The sequence below is a fragment of the Coloeus monedula genome (assembly GCF_965178545.1).
Source record: "Coloeus monedula genome assembly, chromosome: 2".
NCBI classification, from domain to species: Eukaryota; Metazoa; Chordata; class Aves; order Passeriformes; family Corvidae; genus Coloeus; species Coloeus monedula.
The window spans coordinates 114,198,872-114,218,693 of NC_138782.1; the positions used below are offsets into that span (position 1 = coordinate 114,198,872).

At 40.5% G+C, this 19,822-nt stretch overlaps 1 protein-coding gene across 5 annotated transcripts in view; it reads right to left on the reverse strand.

Moving 5' to 3' along the window:
• Nucleotides 1-19,822, reverse strand: part of CD2AP (CD2 associated protein) — an 80,703-nt gene that overhangs the window by 48,526 nt on the left and 12,355 nt on the right. For 4 of the 5 annotated variants that reach the window (XM_082300123.1, XM_082300120.1, XM_082300124.1 and 1 more), the window contains exons 1-2: nucleotides 10,337-10,423; nucleotides 9,486-9,646 (exon numbers count right to left, since the gene is read on the reverse strand). In XM_082300123.1, coding sequence (XP_082156249.1) covers nucleotides 9,486-9,646; nucleotides 10,337-10,409 — 234 coding nt within the window. In that variant the 5' untranslated portion in view covers nucleotides 10,410-10,423. Of the gene's footprint in view, nucleotides 1-9,485; nucleotides 9,647-10,336; nucleotides 10,424-19,822 lie in introns of those variants that run through there. The other variant, XM_082300122.1, reaches the window with a different exon arrangement.

The following is a 19,822-nucleotide window of genomic DNA, read 5'->3' on the forward strand; positions in this document are numbered from 1 at the left end:
AAAGCTCAGCAGTCAGCTCACCAGGTCTACCAACAGCAGAGCAAGCAATCCTCAATTAACAGGAGTAACTAGAGGTAGCACAGATCTTTACATCAATGTTTCCCACCTATTTAATTAAGAAAAAAGTTCATTTTAAAATACTTCTGAAAATAATACCTTAAGAATGTTTTATGGTGTTGCCATGTTCACAGCCAGATAAAACTATTTTAAAATGCTGATTGCATTTCTTCTCTATTATATTTGCCAACACATATATATGAAAATTTAATTATATTTCTTCTAATTGTTTTATAGAATAACAGTTAATGTCCTGTCAACCACCAGCCACATAATAGTGCTTTAGATCAATGAAAGCAGGAATCACATGTGGCAAGATAGAGCTCCAGCTCCCACAGCACACATGTTTTATCAGCTTCCCCCACACAGGAAGGCAGGAAGACATTTCTTTCCCTTCTCCAAGTTAAGTGCCCCTACTGCTGGTCCAGAGAAATGTGGGATCCAGTAACCACTACAGGTTCGCTTTGATGTTTAACTCAGAACATCCCTTGCTCCTCCTCACCATCATCCTGTCTTCCTACATCCACTCTGTTGTACTCAGCTTTCTTCTTCCCTACATCCTTTTCCCAAGGCACCCATCTCTTTCCATTCCCCGTAAAACCTCCAGCGCTTCACTCATGGCCACAAGTTAAAACACTGACACATGCACATCCCTTCACAAGTCTTGCCTAAGACACAAAATTAAATACTTAAGAGATTGTCAAATAAGAGCTAAAAATATAAATCTGGAGTCTCAGAGATTAGAAAAGGTTTAAAGATTAAGTGTTACCAAAGATTCGTACATTAACCAACATTTTTAACTGAAAATGCATCTTGCTTTCTGCTCCTGTTTTTGAAAGCAGCTTTGTAACAGACTCATCACCATTGGTTTGTAAGAATTCAAAAGCTTATTACATCAAGTCTAAAGCTAATGAATTCACATACATACATCAAAATACACTTTTATGAAAAGCATCCAAAAAGCTTGTTACACCTAGAAAATATTTAACACAATAACCTTTCAGATCAGCTCATAATATTGGATAAAGCCAGAGTTCAAGGAACACATAAATTCGAAACTAAACTTAATGATAAAAACAGTACAGTAGAGAAGAGCTAACTTCCCCCTCCAAAATGATGAGCCACCCAAAAAAAAAAAAAAAAATTCACAAGTGGTGCAAATGTTAAGAGTTGACGGGCCAGAGATGAGCCACCGTTGTTCAGGTTTAAGCTTCACGTTCACATTTAGATTACTTCATTCCACCTCATAAAAAAGCAAAAGAACAGATTTAATATTAACTATGTTGGGTGTACACACACATTGATTTATTAGACATATGGCAAAGGACTAAAATTACAGGGCTGGAATGTGCAGCCAGAGCCTCCTGGGATGTAACAAACATTACAGCAAACAGCGCCTGAATAACTGAACTCTTTGGTCTTATTACATATGCTAATCCCAGAGTGCATATTTATAGCTGTATTTTAGACTTCTGTACACAGGAAAGGTCTAAACTTAAAAGTCAGGTTCAAGTACACTCAGTCTGTGCTGCCCGAGACGCCAGCAATGCTTTCTGTGGTTTACTCAGTGATGGTTGCAAACACCTTCTGATGGAGCACACCCTGTTCAAAGCCTCCAGCTTTGAACAAGATGTGAACAAGGGAATGATTGCTTTGCTCCTGTGCTCAGAGAGGAAGCTATAAAATCACACAAGAATCAAGTGTAACAACTAAATAAGGAAGGACAAAGGAGCAGACTGCTTCATGTGATTACAGGAATAAGGACATGTATAAACCTGCTGCCTCTTTCACACAAACCATTACACTCAATCAGAGCAGCTTGAGGAGCATCCAGGAGTGTGCAGTTACCACAGAGCTACATCACAAGCTGATACAGAATTTAGAAAAGCAAGAGGCACAGGTACAATCAACAAACTTGAATAACTCAAATCAGAGGGAATAATTAGCATATTAAGCAGTACTCACACAGGTCATTAATCACACTTCATCTTGCTGTCCTTCAGAACAGCACCTTAAATTCCCTGAAGTTCCATACCAGTGCTGCCACTGAGTCAAAATTTAGAAGCTCTTTCCATTTCTCTCATGCTCTTGACAATACAGTATTTTCAAATATGGAATATATATATGTTAAGATAGTAAGTATTACAAGAAGCACCAGTGTTTTCCTCATTCTGGGTTCACATTCAGCCATTGAAGACTTCACAATGCTACAGATTTTTCCTCTTACACAGAAACAACAGATTGCAAATGCAAAGTGAAATCTTCACAGGTGACTTTTTCAACATCTTAAAGCACAGGTGCTCATCTTGAACAGGGAAAGGGCCATATCGTTTCAACAAATTTCATGCAGTTAAATAGTTCACTTTTGAGGAAAGCATCTGTGACATTTCAGATCTAACAGTCCATCAAAAAAAATAATTCAAACAGTCAATTCACTTTCATGCTCTTTCTTTCCAAACAAGATACCTCTACTGCCTCAGAATATGAAATAATTCATGCATTCCCAACCAACACCAACAAGGCAACAAAATTGCTGTGTGGACATGGTGACAGTGAAAAGACAACCTGACACACAGGTGCCCACAAATAGCGGTGTGGGCACAGCTGTGTCAGCAACAGCAGCTCTACACTGCAAACTCAAATACACCTCCAGACTTCCCCTCTTCAAGCCAGATACAGTCACATCACAGAGGGACCTCACAGGGTATGAACCCAAGCAGTCAATCCAGAGACTCAACTGGAAAAGTCACAGGAATAAGAATAAATCATGGCATTGATTATATCTGTCACTGTCTGCAGTTGATGTATTTTTCTTTACTATTGTTTTTATAAACAGTCGTTTCCCCATCATAAGCAAGGCTCACCCAAGCCATCTACCTTGTCATTCCAGTCGGAAAAAAACTGTTTCCTTGTTTATTCAGGCCAAAACAGCTGGATAGCAGAGACTTGTCTCTCACCCCACAAGCACAGGAATCATTATCACCATTCTCCCAAATCCCAGACACATGCCAATGGATGGGATTAGCAGGTGCAGCTCAGGCTACAAAAGATACCCCCTGATACAACGCTCTCCTCTAGTGGCCCTATTTTCTCAAAAAGCCTGAAGAAAAATCAGCAGGAACAATGGGAGGCACCATAGTATTGGCAACAGGTGTTAAAGCACCAGCCTGAACACTCAGCTTCACTCCTTGCTGGGAGACAAAGAGCCCAGTGCTTCTCTCATAGACTCAGCACTGAAACTGAAATTACTTAATATGGCTTTCAATCTTGCATGTAATCTTTGTTTCTGAGAAACAAGAACTGCCAGCTTCGAAGCAAACATCACCTTCTTACCAGCAGGGCTGCCTACTCTGCCTGGGAAGCAGCGCTGCTCGGAGCACTCAGTGTCACCTCCCTGCACAACCCCCTGCAGTGACAGTTCCTTCAAAACAATAATAAAGCAAAGGAAAAGGCTGTATAAACTGAAACATCATTTGACCAACAGGACTGATAAGTTGCTGTATATCTTATTTTCTCCAAGCCTTACATGGATGCAGAGATTTTGGACAGAATACTTTAAGGAGCAGATGACAACATATTGGAAATAAGTATTTTATTCTGTTCCTTAAATACATCCTACTTACTTCAAACTAAATACATATGGCTTAACCTATATACATTGCCTAAAAGTGTATTTATCAATCTGTTTTTTGAACTAATGTTGCTACACTTTTTAATCATGCCCAGGTTAGAATTAACCTAGAAGAGTCTGTCTTGTCTGCGATCCCTCCCAACTCCATGATTCCTTTTGAGGTGCTGGGTGAGGTCAATTTACTATTTTTGAAAAGGAATTAAGGAAGATGCTATGCTTGAAGGAGCTTTCAGCCAAAACTTCTCCCACTGGCTCACAGCACACTTGTGTTTAACAGCATCCCTCCAAGTGAGAGCACAGGACAGAGACAGCAAAGACAAACTAAAGAAGGTAGGTCAGCTATGCTACTACTCTGAAGTGTTCATCTGGGGATGATGAAAAGGGAAGAAAAGAGGCCTGGCCTGTGTTTTGTTTCCACAAACACACAGACCAGGAAGTTGAACAGTAAGAATTACGTAGAAACAAATCATCCTTTTAAAAAAGAATTCTTTCTGCAAGCACAGTAGTTGTCTGCAATCTCTAAGTGTCTCCCTATACTACAGAAGGGGACATAAGCTAAACCAAACTCAAGTAATTTTATTATACAAACAATTCTAAGACCAATAATTTACACCATATACTAAATAAACGCTCAAAATCATATTGCAAGCATAACTTAAATTCATGCTGTTCCCATTCACCACCCCAAATCACAAAGTCTGTTTACAACTTTTGATGCTAAGAACATACAGAAAATAAAACAAGCTTACCACTTCCAAGGACATATTTGCTCAGACACGCCCAGTGTTGCAGGGTTTTTTATCCAGGGGGAGGAAGAAAAATGTCACAGTGAGCAAAGTTCACGTGTTAACCTGGAGAGGATCCAGGCTCAGCGCTAGCGCAGCAGCAGCTGCTCACACCTGTGCAGGCAGGAAGCTGTCCCCACACCAGCTCCAAGGCTGAGGTGCTGCATGTCCCAAACACACTCAGAGAAGTGTCCAGCTTGCTCACCACAATGTCCCCAAAGCCTGCTGGCAAACTTCTCTGCCTTAACTGATGAAAGCTACTGATTAATCTATCCACTGCTCCTCCCTCATCCAAGTTACTGCCTTGAGCTTATGATCAAACTGGTTTTACTACCACGTAAAGCCTATTACTCACAATACAGCTATTTACAAAACTAAGAGAGCAATAAATGAAATAAAACAAGGACCTTCAGTTCTTAAAAGAAAAACATCTCTGCTATGTAGGGGCAAAAACCTTAAAAAATAAGCAGAAGGATAAACACCAAATCATCACTTTCAGTTATCAACACAATAGGTGTCTGAGAGTGAACAGAACTACTCAAAACAAATAAATAAATCAACAAAAATTAATCTTAGTCCATCTTGTTGAAGTAAATGCAAAGGAGTTAAGATTCACTGGGCTAGAGAAAGAGGGAAGTCTGGGGGATTTCCTGAAGGAGCGGAAGCCTGGACTCTTAATCTTTAATTTCAGAGAACTGTTCCTGTATATCATATAAAGTCTAGAAGCAAACAGAAATAAAACCCAACCCAAAATCAAAAGATTTTCCACATTCCACACACCTTAATATCTCCAAAAACCTCACACGTTCCATCTAACAGCATTACTGCATTTCTCTAAATCACACTGGAGACACACGAATGCGTGCACATTTCTCACTGTGATGGATTTTAGAAAGGAAAAGCTGCTCTCAAAGAAAACAATAGAAGTCTGCTAGGTTCCGTTGCTAATTCCTTTAAGGAATTTATGAAGCTGTTTATTTTAAATTGCCCATACAGGAAGATGCAGAAAAACAGCAATAACAATGTCAGAAACAAGAACGCTAAATCAACCCCACTCAAAGAGGATACGCACACAGTTCAAACAGGAATTTCACACCAGGTTTTGTTAACAACATTGGAAACATGCGCACTCCAAAATCCAGCTCTGCAGAACAGGCAGAACGTCTTTAAGAAGCCTGAGCACTGAAAAGTGAATTCAAGGAAATGAGCTTCACAAGTAGGCAGTGTAATTGCTTGCACTCTTTTTTAACCTACTTGTATTCAACTGTACATTTACCACCATCTTCTGGTTTTAGGACTGCTCTGGACATCCCACTCACTGACTCCCCACCCAACCTTTACAGCACCTCCCGCTCCCCATCCCACACAGTGACGCCGCACAGTAGTATCTGAGAATGTTTCAGAGGCTTTGTGGGGTTCCTCTTAGCTGAGTCTACCTGTTCTCTTTCTTTTAAAGAAAAATGATGCAAGTGGAAGTCAGCACCAAGAACTGCATCTTTTGGGACAGACCATCTCAAACTGCTGGTTAACCCATCAAGTGTTGGGCTCACAGAAAAAATCCTGGTCCCAGCTGGCACCAGGAACCACCAAGCTCTGATCATTCTCCAGGATTTCTCCATCAATATGCAAAAGGCTTGGGCAGAAACCAAGAAAACCCAGCCTTATAAGGTACCAAGCACCAGCATTACATCAGTATCCACAGGAAGCTTCCATAAATTCCCTTCTCCATAGGAGTGTTTCAAAGTCACATAGTGCTTACCTCACCCACACTGTTCAATAAATTAACCCAATTAAAAACAGTCTCAGCTTCCTTTTACACTTCTAACAGCAAAGACCCAACTGTTACCACAACATGAAACAAGCCTACTATCACAATTTAAAATATTTTGCAATGTTTAGAAGCTTGAGAAATAAAAGAATGACAATCAAAAAGCTATTTCCTGCTTTAACAACCCAAAATGAAGTTGACAGCACTTAGTCGTACTTCAAATAGAAAAGATGCATTTTTCAAATCATGATAAGTGGCACAAAATGTCCATAAATCCAATGTACAGGCAGAGCCCAGAATGAGGGAACAGAAGGAGACTGATCTGCTTTAGCAGTGAGGATACAGTCTGAATCTGGGGCATCCAACCTATTCAGGCAGCATACAGCAATAATCCTCCTGTCCACATTTTGCTTGTCCTTCAAACAGGCAAGAAGCAGCCTTGTGCTGCCCAACAGCCAAGGACAGCTTGAAGCTGGCACCAAGGCAACAAGCTCTTTTCCTGCCCTCACACAGGATGAAGAAGACACAAACTACCAAAATTAGCAAAAACAAACTAGCTGGACTTAGAACCATCCCCCAATTCTCTTTCCATTGATGAAAATCAAAGGCTTTTATTCCTTTTTTTAAAAATAATTTATCTTATCTAATAACATCTAACATTTGAAAAAGGAAACATGTTTATCTTCACCCAGTTTAATCTGTCCTATTTATTATGTTCTTAAATTTTACACATGAAGGCAAATCTATTGGATAACACATGCACTTTCAGCTTCAAATTTTGATCTTTTCCAGAGCAACACAATTATCGTTTACCATCCATAGTCTGCATGGAGAGGTTACATCCTGGCCTCAGTTCAATTCTTAAACCAGTGTGTATATATGTATCACCAAAAAGCCACCACAAATTTAACCACATAATGCATTCAGGCCAGATCCCCATTTAATGCATGAAATTATACTCCTAACAGGAGAGTAAGATGATCCTTTCAGGAAGGAATAAATATTCAAGTACAGTTCCAGAATTTTGCAACCAAAGGTGTAAAACTTGGTGCAACCCTTAGCCCTGTCCACAGCAATTTGCCCTCTCTGGTTACATTTCTGTCCTCTTTCAGACCTTCATGCTCCTTCCCTTTCACGTGGGTCATGAGAAGTCAGCAATACTCACCCCTTGTCAGCATCCTCACTGTTCTTACCACTCCCAGTGGTGGTGGTTGCTCTCAGCAGCAAACAAATAAGTCCAGTTCTCGAGGGACTTTCCTCATTCACAAGGCCAAAGTCCAGCCCTGCTTGAGCTCCCTTCCACCTCCCTCCAGCAGGTCACCCACACCTTGCAGGTGTTAACAGCACACCAGGCCGAGCTGGACCATTTGAGTTTAGTTGCTGAGGTTTGGTACTTGTAGCACTCTGGTCACAGTAGCATCCCATAGATCCTACAGCATGATCCAACAACCTACTACAGCAGCAAATGAGAATGGTTTGGGAGGAGGCACAACACCACCAACCAACAAAACAAAAACAAAAACAAAAAAAACAAAAAAAAAAAGAAAAAGAAAAAAAACAAACCACAAAACAAAACCAAAAAAACCACCGCCTTTCTGCAATAGCTTTCCCAGAAGTACTCTCTCAAACAGTAACTACCTGCATATTAACATTTAAGAAAAAATTGTAATCGAACTTACCATGAAGAAAACACACAACTTTCACTACTATAACAATTAATGTTTTCCCATGATCTCACCACTGCACAAAAGCCTTCCAGCCTGAACACACCGTGTTAAAGAAAAGTTCCCAAGATCAGCCTCGTAAGTGCACTCAATTCCAACACCAAGAACGCGATTTACCCCTGCTGTCATGAAACAAAAGTGATAATTTTCTTCTGCACAACTTCCCTTCTACTTCTCCAAAATCCTGCATGTTCTAGAAAACTGTCCCCTGTAATTCAGGGCATCCGACCATGCCATGCACATATGAACAGATGGAGAATTAAAAATACCTGCAGCTGAGAATTAAAAATAGCTGCAGCTGAGATGCCAGGATGGAAATAATTTTAAACAAAGTTTATAAAAGCCACAGCAGCAGAAGGGCAAGAAAACACCCAGCAAGTTTGGTAATTAACATAGAAACATGCCACATCCAACCCATCTTTGCTCTTCAGCAGAAGGACAAATTGATGACACACAAACCAGCAAAGAACCGAGTCTGATGCTTTCTTCCTACACAGCACTTGAGAGCTAATTAAGAACATCAGCACAATAACCATCAAAACACCACTTGAGGTCAAATTACTGTTTATACAGGACTCAAAACCCAAAGATGACTTCAAACTAAACTACCAACAACTTGAAAATGATAGACAAGTGCAAAGCATTCATACAAACTTTCCCTTGGTAGGAGACCCTCACTGAGAACAACTGGATTGCTCACATCCGTTTTAAAAGGAAAATCTTAAAATCCCCCACAGTAAATCAGAAAAGAGCAATTTTACTTTTTCAGTTTTTCAGAAAAATTGTCAAATTTAAAATAAGCAACTGTAAAGAAGTGTTTACAGTACTGGACCACTATCCCCTTAGGTTTTACAACATGACAGTATCACAGTAAGATACACTGGATAGTTCTGGTTTGAAAAAAACTCATTTCACTTTAAAAGGAGCAGGAATATCTACAGTGGAACTATATGGAAGTGTTACACCAAGGAATTTGCAGGATCACAAAAAAGACAGTGCCAGCAGCAGAGTCCCAGGTAAGGTAGAATTGCTCCTTCAAATAAAGCAGTTTGATCCAGGCTGAAGAACCCACATCAGCACAGCCTGAGGATGCAGCTTTTCACTATAGATGAGCTGACTGAGCTGTGACCCCACTTTGCCAACTTTCTTACGACTGGATGTCTTAGATAGGAGTAAGTTTATGGGTTTTTTATAGTCTTGGTTGTTTAATCAGTTCATCCCACTAAAGCAGAAAACCTTGGCTACAACTTGGTGCACTGCAGAAATCAGAGTGACACAAAATACATAGTGTGAGGGTACAGACCAAAAGAAATGCTAAAGTGAGTAAGAACAGACAGCAGAACTTAACATTTTTTTAATATGCTTTTGAAGATTTTTTAAATCTATCACCTAGAACGTCTTCCCATTAAAAAAAAAAAATCATCCTGTTACAAATACAACTGTCGTGTATTCCAGCCATTTCAGTAACAATGACCCTGCCACACCATCACAGTAAAACTAAGCCAATGCAGAAAACTCACCTTCACGAAATTATCAGGGAACATGCCCCTTCTGCCATTTAACTCCCCTTCCAACCATCCTTCTTCTTCCAGTTTTTTCACATTCCTGATGACTTCCCCAACTCGGATTGTTAACTCATCATCATGCACTGCATCATAGTCATATTCCACAATATAGTCCACTAAAAAGAAAAAAAAAATGCACAATGAGTACAACCCAGACTGGGAAATGCAACTTGAAAGCCATGCATGTTCAAAAGGCAAACCTAACAATGAATGCTAAGAACAAGCATCTCCCTCACAGCAATGCTCTTCTGTGAATTTTAACATTCCCAAGTATTTTGCAGAGGGGGAAACAACTGGATCGTCACCTATTAGAATAAAGTAAATTTAGGAATATGACACCAGGTAATATTTTGGTGGTGGTGGGTAGGTTTTGTTCATGTGTGGTGGCAGGAATTGCTGGCAATGGTTTTTTTCCCCCACCAAGTTCCAGCTGAAGATTTGCCAGTTATGAATCACTGCCCACAGGGCAAGTGCTTCTTACTCAGTGCACACTTGGGGCCAAGGATCAGACACTGTATGTATAGTACACACTTGCAATGCTTTGTTAAGTCTCATACTTGAACCTGCTACTTTGTCTGCAAAAAATTAATGTCTGCGCACACAGCATTTCTGCAGTTTTGATCCAAGAAATGCAATACAGCCAGAAGGTGTGTGATTGATAATATCACACAACTTAAATTGCACAGATGTGGAAAAAGCACCTTCCTTCAGAGTCGTTTGGTTTGTATGAAGTAGAATAAGCAAGTGAGCTTTACTTTTGATACAATGAAGTTTACTCAGAGGAGCACAGCAGTGTGTTCACATACTTGTCCATCTGTTGCACAAGATCCATGAGTTGCTCACTGACGGCTTAAGGCTTCTTTGGCAATATAGACCCATTTGTTCATCAAGAAATTCTGTTCATGCCAGTAATTTCCACAAACCTGCAGCAATCAAATAATCTTCCCTCTCACTCAAATTCAGTCAAATACGAGGAACTGCCAAATGTTAAAACACTGTTCTCGCTGAAACCTTTCTCTCCTCTGCAGATCACAATGCACAAGAGCACAACAAGGTTAAAAGACAGAAATCCTGAATGGTTGTTGAAGTTTTTCCCCAGGTAAATCTATTTTATCAGTGCATAATAATATCCAACAATTAATTTAAAAATTAAGGAATCAAATGGGAAGAAGTATTATTTCCTTGATATTGAACTTTCAGCTGCATTATATCAATGTATAATTCTAATCTGTGGGCAGTTTTGATCACAAGTGCAGCTGCAGTGATTGCAATTAAGCCTTCAACCCTCTGCTGCCTATGGATGAAGCCAGAAAACCCTTAGTAAAAAAAGAGAACTACATGATGGTGCCATGAATGCAAGAGATGCTTGAATGATATGTCTGGCAAACTATTTTCTGCATATACCCATAAACAAATAAACCAATAGACTATAAACATGAAAATTTAGTTTTGCTTTCTTCCTTTAAGAAAAAAAATTATTTTATTCCTTTTGAACAGCAGTCATCACTGGAGTTACCTGCCTATGATACACACCTGAAACTCCCAGCACACACTTTTTGTACTGGAGACATTTATTTTTGCCAAATGTACTCCCTTAAGGTTGTTCCAAAGCATATTCCCCCATTACTGCCTGCAGCAAGCAGAGTAGTTCTGCCTGGCTTCTGCACAGAATTGCCTCTTGAGTGGCTGACATAAAATACTGCCAAACATACAGGAAATTCTGGCAGCCACAAATCATAAAGACAACAGCCATTCATCACCTAAGAGTCTGGAAATGAAAACATCACCTTTCAACCAACTCAATACAGCCATTCTGGAAGCATATACATGTATAAAAATGTAAGAAATATCCATGTCACATATTTCTCTCATGATACACTGTTTTGAAGCACATTATCAGGTACCACATTTCAATATACACACCATAGCAGAGCTTTACAACGCTAAACATGGAAAACTGAGCACAACAGAGTGTCAGTCATGGCAAGTGCTCACAGCAGTGACTTGAACTTCCAAACCCCTGGTCCTTTTTCCACAGCAGCAGTAGATAATCACACCCATGCTGTGTCAACATGAACCAATCCTATTGAAAGCTTATTTATTCCCTTGGGAGAACATTTCTGTATTTGCGTTTGAAATATACAGCACATTCATTCTGGTCACCTTTCCAGACTATAAAACATGGACTCAGTCATGCCAACAACCAACGGAGAACCTGAAGAACCTCCAAGTCATCATCCACGTGTCTTTATGTTCCAAAGATAAATAGCAGTAAATGGACATCAGCTTCTCAAACTTGAAATCTAGGTGCTGAATTTCCTCTTGTATTTGTCAGTGATGCTCAATGCCACCCTCACTCTCATGGATATGTAGACAAACCAGATGTGAATTCTGTTGCCTTGTCTGTGACGTGGAAAGGATGATGGGGAATGGTAAGATAGTCTCATCTGATATATTTTTTTCCATATAATGGCAGTGAAACAGCACGGAGCTACACATCTCATGTCTTGCTACTATATGGTCCTTAAGAAGAACAGTTTTAAGTTTTGCTTTTTGATATTATCAAGTAGCACTATTTGAATCATACAGGTAATTCACACCTCAGCATGATGGCAAGAAACCACTGTACTGCCAAAACAGTCCAGATTAAATAAGCCTCTGCAACATCCTGAAGTATAATATTTACCCAAGTAAAAACAGAGTCCAAGGATGACAGAAAACATTTTTAAGGAATCACAACTCCTTATAAGAACAATAACTAGAAATTACATTAGTTGACTGATTATACTTCGTAATGCTTGTACTAGTTCTGAATGCTTTTGAATGCTTCAAGTTCTCACTTAAAAGCTTTACTCGAACAGATACACTGCATTTAGTCAGGACTCCAGAAATATAAGCTGGTCAAAAATGTTTTTTAAAAATTCTCAACTGGTATAAGGTGCAGCAGAACTCCTCAGCAACACAAACTACCAAATACACCTATCTTGTCTCCTCTCTGCTTTCTACACTGCTTTCTCTACTTCAAACCCCACTCAAATCAATTACCTGTAGCTTGAAGTCCATAATGATCAAGTCTCAAATGAAAAATAGTCTTCTCAAGCTTGAGCGGGAATGCTGTGAGGTTTACTGTGCTTTTCTAGCACATCCAGAAACACCAAAGTTTACCTGAGAGGGGGAGACAACTTTCTCCTGAGTTTTCACAGTATCTGCATACAAGGAAAGGCTGAAAATGCTGGGAAAAGGCTCAGGGAAATCTCATTGATCAGGGTATGGAAAGCCTTTAGCTGTGCCCCATAAAAACCCAAGAGACAGTGGGACAAAATGGAACCAAACGAATGCCACTTAAACATATATAAACACACTCTCTCATCCAGCCATGACAGCTTTTCAACATACTTAGGGAACCTTCCAGATGGCGTTTTTTGAAGGTTCTAACCCATTTTCAGTGGCAACAGACTGATTAGAATCAACAGAGCTAAGAAAAAAATTACTAACTGGACATTTTTGGAGGAAGATGGCTCTGTGGGAGCAATCTATTCAGCTCTTGTTTTTTAGTAAGATGACAACCTCACTAATTCACACAATAATGAAACAACTAGGTTGGACATTAGGAAGAAAATGATGAAAGGATGAAAAGTGTGATTACATACTGTAATGGGCTTCCCAGGGAGCAGTTTAAGGGAAGACTGGACATGGCACTTAGTGCCATGGTCTGGTTGACATGATAGTGTTTGGTCATAGATTGGATTCGATGATCTCACAGGTCTTTTCAAAAATATTTGATTCTGTGATAAAACAGACCAAACACATCAAAGCCAGTCAGCTCTGTTAACAGCTACAGACTACATTATTTCCCACAGCACAAAGTGCCCTATCTAACACCTCTTCATAAACAGCTCCCACTGTCAGCCAACACAGCAATACTGCCTGCACCAGGTATTCAGTCACTGCTGGCACAGGTGGACTCCCCACTTCTCCAAACCTTACACAACCAGCTCTTCTGCTGACCACATGCCAGTGCCAAGGCAGAAGCCAAGTCCCCAACAAGCACAGCCATATTACACCCATCTTCTCTGATTTTAAACGAAGGATGTCTTCAACTCCTCAGACTCTTTCTGAAGTTGCCTACCAGAGGTAACCTAAGGTCCTCTGGTAGCCCTAAAACAGAAACCAATAAATAAATCAAAAGAGCTAAAAATACACCAAAATTCTAGAATGCCTATGTCTTCAATGGAAATAGATACTCATCCAGCAAAGAGCACAATTTCACATTCTTGTTACTTTGTTTAGGGTATTACAATACGGTCAGAATCCAGTGACCTTTCTATAGTAGCCAAAAAGACAAACCAGATTTAAAATAAATCCCATGAAAGACACATTTTAATAGAGTTGTTTTTTTTTTTTTTAAGAGGGGAGTGGGATTCATCGGATAACTGAAATCCTTGCATATATTGGGAAGCCTTGCTGAAACTTTCTGCAGACCTGGAGGGACAGAGTCCACCATGAAGCAGCAAGAATTGCTGCTGTGCTCCATAAAGGTCTCTTCAGGCAGGTTTTAGGCCAGTTCAGATTCAAAGTCACTTACTGGAATGACAACCCTGGAAAGTGGTATAGCCTCCAGAAGTACCACGCCAGCATAACTGCAGTTACACTAGAAACTCAGCTTTTGCTTTTCCAATTTATCACAACAGACAGTTGGTGGATGCCTAAAACAAACTTCATTAGTACTGTTATTTCCACTTGCACATTTATCACATAATAGCCCCAAAGTTTAGTCTCCTATAAAACTGAACCTAACAATTCTGTTATTATGTATGAATAAAGTTACAAAGGTATTTCATTTTACAGCAGACAAAGTTTACAATGCAGACAAAAGATCACAGAGAACACAATCTTACCCTTTTAACTAGCATCATTTTCTTCACAATTATTTCAAAATCAGGTGCTGAACTTAAGGGGAATGCTCCTTCCAGTTGCTTTCCCACAGAAATGTTCCTACAATTTGTGAGCTATGGGAATTCCAGCTGGTTTAATACTAATATAGGATATGTTTAGCCACTTAAGACAGATCTCAACACTAAACTCAGGTGTTTAAATGCTGAACAATAAAAACACCTCTGTAAGTATTAACATAAGTAGTGGTTATAAGAATGTTTTCTTTCCACTTCGATACCGTATAATTTCCTGTCACCCTGACCTGAGTCACTGATGACAACCCAGATTCTTAAATAAAAAGGCCTGATAGACTTCCCACTGCCCTTAAAATTTTAGCTCCTGCTCTCAGAACTGTGAGTTTGTCTACAAAGCTCTCCTGTAAAGATACATGCACAAGGTGAGCACCAGGGTTTGGGAACCAAAGACAAATCCCTCCTGGCCAAGAGCTCCCACTGCTCTGCAGCCAGGCTCCTTCTTCCAGGCTCTGCATCTGCTTCACTCTCCTGTTTACAAATGACCATAATAACCAGTTCCCCAAAGATCCAAGTATTCCTTTGGGGTACATATGTAGGTTTGCTCTTCATCAGTCTGAGTAAGGGACATTTCCCGCTATCAGAGAAACCACTCTGATCACTGGTCTTGTGCAAAAGTCCTTCCCTTCCTTTCATACCCCAGTAACCATCTCACTGAGAAGCAGCTGAGGGACTGAACCTTGAACAGATGGAAACATTCGGTATTTCCTACCTCCTTCTCATGGTGCCCAATAAAGCTACATCACCAACAGAGACTGGGAAAGCCATGAAGTTGTATTTCAGACGTCCTGCCCTGAGGATGTTGTGATCCCATGCTTTCTTCTGTGTGCATTCACTGGTCCCTTCCTCCTGCTCTGTGCTTAAATTAGTAGTTATTTATAATACTGGTGAATAAGATAAAGAAACAGCCCAAGAGAAAACTTGTAGTGACAACTTTCTCCAAGTTTATCTCCTTAAGATGTCTCACTGCAGGGTCAGACACAGGACTACTTCAAACCCACTTTAGATTAATATCTACATCCCTGTTACAGCCCAGATCAGGGGTACACTGTTCAGTGAAGCTCCAAACCACCCTCATTTGTGGTGGTTCAGTTTAGTGTGGAACAGTCTCACAGCAAGTAACCTGGAATTCTTTTTTAACTGAAATTAAACCCAGGAACACAATATTTAACAGGCATTATGCCCATGGGACAAGACTAAAACTACAATGATATAAAAAGGTCCAAAATTTGGAACACGAATATGGTCCCTCACACAAGCAATTTCCCTCTACAGATTCACTCATCTTGCCCCTCACCACTTGCTGCTTTGCTCAAAGCCAAAATCTGCCATGAAACCACATCCTAACATAACACATTATTGATACAAGGCCACTGGATTCCTGACAACTCTGATGGTAAGGATGCAGTTCTATGCTATTAAGAAACTGAACAAGGGTAATTAGCTAATGGAGACCATGCAGTCTACACCTATTTAACAGTACAGTCACTAGTACTGAGCCACACCATAGAGAAGAGCAGACATTTCACTGAGCTGAGCCACGCAGAGCCGTCACATTCACATTCCACATGGAGGACTTGCAAACAGTTGCATCACAAGGGCTACTGGAAGTGTTGAACATCACCAATGAGAGGTTTTACCTGCACAGTAACTCCAAAGGAGGTCAGGTGCCTCCTGTATGGCCTCTGGAACAGGAGTGACACATGGCAGAGACATTTCCATTTCCCAAGGGAGCCACACCAGTGTGCCAGCTACAGTCCTGCCAAACAGCTCTGTACCAAAGCAGTCACACTGCCTCCTGCTCCTGAAGCTTTGATCCCCTGTGCCAGCCAAGCAAACTCTGCTGCCACAAGGAAAGGATGTGGCAGAGGAGGTTCTCTGCATTTTAAGATAATGCTGACCTCATTTATTCAAATATTGACTAATGGTCTTGTTTTAAGCAGAATGCCCTGAGCCATGAGAATCCTTGCATTAGTTTATAATAATACAACATAATTCCAATGAAATTGAAAGATTTTCATGCCGTTCTATGTACATTTTCTTTTAAGCATACACAATTAATTCCCAATTTGCTGTAAGCTGATTATTCCAGTCATGGATTATTTCAAAGACAGAGAACCTAAACCTGTACAAATTATTAGTTCAGGTTGCTGGGCAAACAAACAATCCTTTCAAGCACTAAAGATGCCTCCAGTACATACAAATACACACTGTTGGACCCAAGCTGATTCTACATAAAATCAGCTCAGCTGTGTCCACCCAGTCTCTGAAAGCACCACAAACACCCTGCTGTCACCCAGCAGGGACTCAAGTTCGGATGCCAACAGGATTTGCTCTGTTTAAAGCAACTTCATGTTGAAGCGAGTATGAGCCTTCACGCTCTCTTCAACACAGCCCATCTAGGAAGACTCAGCAGGTTCAAAGCAGCATTAGATGAGTGAGGGCAATCAGCCACTCTGCTGCAGTCAGGCCAAATTCCCAACAAGCCCCTTTCCACTTCCTCAGCACAAGAGCTGACCAGTCAGAGCACCATCCCCCATCTGAGCTAACATCAAATTAATCACAGAATAAGCTGAGTTGGAAGGGACCCACAAGGATCACTGTGCAGGGCCAACTCCTGGCCCTGCACAGGACCATCCAAGAGCCACACCCTGTGCCCGAGAACGATGTCCAAACACTTCTTGAACTCTTGTCAGGCTGGAGCTGTGACCACTTGCCTAGGGAGCCTGTTCCAGTGCCCAGCCACACTCTGGGTGAAGAAACTTTTCCTAATATCCAACCTTAACCTCTACTGGCACAACTTCAGGCCATTCCAGTCCCCACAGAGCAGAGATCCACGTCTGCCCCTCCTCTTCCCCTCATGAGGAAGCTGTAGACCACAATGAGGTCTCCCATCAGTCTCTTCTTTCTCCAGGCTGAACAGACCAAGTGACCTCATACAGCTTTCCCCTCCAGTGCCTTCACCATCTTTGTTGCCCTCCTCTGGATACTCTCCAATAGTTTAATATCTATTTTTGCACTGTGGTGTCCACAACTGCACAATATTCAAGGTGAGGCCACCCCAGTGCAAAGCAGAGCAGGACAGTCCCCTCCCTTGTCCGGCTGCTGTGCCTGATGCACCCCAGGACAGAGTGCTGTGCTGGGGCAGCTCAGTCTTTCAGCTCCAGCTCCCATTCCTCTATCAGATGTTAAAAAACCTCAGGAATCTAAATATCAGAGTCTTCTCAACCAAAAAATCATTGCACTATTATTAAGAAAATATATCATTCTTCTGGAATAATTTCTCTTAACTATCACCAGTCACTACCAAAAAGCTGTTGGATATGTGATGGTTTACAAGACCTGTTAAATACTTAATAAGCACTCTCCAGTGCTTACACTGAGGGTATTTTAAACTGCTATAAAGATAGCTTTTGGGAAAAAAAAGAATGAAGCTGGAATTAGCACACATCATGGAGAAAACCAGCAACAACAACCAAACCAAAAAAAGGCAACAAAACAACTTTGAAACATACTGTTTAAGTCTCTCAATATCCAGTATCTCATTTAAGCCTTTGTTTCCCCACACTTAAGCACCAACAGCCCAGCTACTGTCAGCTTCCCATTTTGGTTAAGTACTATAAGGTTTAAGGGGAAAAAAAGTACAAAAAAGAGGAAGGAACAAGCTGGCACAAAAGCAGTTCTGTTATTTTCCTGAAGTATGGGGTCTCACCACATTTTCTACTTTCTAATGATAACAAATACGTTATTGCATCCTTTCAGTATGTATGTTTTCCTAAGGTCTGTAGTGACAGGACATGGGGCACTGGTTTTAAACTGACAGAGGAGCAATTTAGATTAGACCTAAGGAAGGAACTCCTGCTGATGAGGATGGTGAGACACTGGCACAGACTACTCAGAGAAGCTGCAGATATTTCATCCCCAGAAGTGTTCAAGGCCAGGCTTGATGGAGCTTTGAGCAACCAGATCTAGTGAAAGGTGTCCCTGCCCATGGATGATCTTTAAAGGTCCCTTCCAATCCAAACTACTCTGTGATTCAGGCACAAATACCTTTTAATGATATTCTTTGTTAGATAGACCATACAAATAAATGAACTAATCTCTGTCATTAGCATGTTCTTTTTCAAAGACATCCTGTAACACACACAGATTTCTTGTGATCCACAAGATCTCTCATATCCCTCACTGAAGTTTCTTACTTGCACTTTTGATTTTACATTTACAGCTGACAGTAAACTCTGCAGAAGTTGGCCAAACTGAAATCAATTTCAGCCACTAAACACTTCTCCCAAAAACACCTTCTCACTGCTATGCCACTGACATCCCAGTCATGAACTCTCAGACAGTACAATCCCCAGCCAGGGATTTAGAGAGGTGCTGTCTAAAGTCTCTGATAAGGCAACTTTATTCAAGTTTGGGGTTTTTTTTCCTTTCCACCCTGCAATATCTGCTATTTTTCCTTACTTCTTTTGGAACTTGCTCTGTGCTGCATCACCAGTTCTAGCACAAATATCCTCTGCTTAAAGCAACAACTCCTCTACATCCATAGCCTACCTAGAAAAAAAAGAAAACAAAATAAGAATAGCAGTCTACCCTTGAGAGAGTCTAAAGCCAGGAGACTTGGTTCTGTCAGCACAGAACTCGTCCATCTGGAATCCACCCTGGATCTGCCTGGCATTTTTAGATTGGGTAAGGCAATGGTGCATTCTCCAAGAAATGACTCACCACACATTCTTAATAAAAAGTTTGCGTTGAATTTTACGGCCCAGTAAGAATGCCTGAAATAATTAGGGAAATGAACAGTTGAAAATTGTATGTAAGCTTTTTCCTCCCAAATTATTTCAACTAATGAGAAACTCATTGCATTCTAACAGCAACCATCTCAAACATCAGTTTCTTGTGCTGGCTTGGGTACAATTAGCAAGAGACTTTGAGAAGGAAACTAAAGAGTATAGCAGAAACCCTGCCCAGCAGCCTGCCCTAAAACATGCAAATATGCCTCATTTTCCTACGCCAAGATCCTGTAATTTTCTGGAGTGCACTGTAGTGCTTAATGCTGTATATGATAAAACACAATTGAAAACTGAATGTTTTTCAGTTTTCACTTACCTAAAGCAAATTGTCTTCACACACACCCTCATAATTTTAAAACTGTATGCTGTAGATGGTAAGTCACCATTGCCAGCCAGATGGGAAAAAAATGTTTCAGGGATACCTCACTGCAGATTTATCAACTCTAAAATAAGCAACCAATCATGTCTCCTCCAATATTATCAGAAATACTTGTCTTAAGCTCAGTCATAAATTTAATAAATGTTACAATTG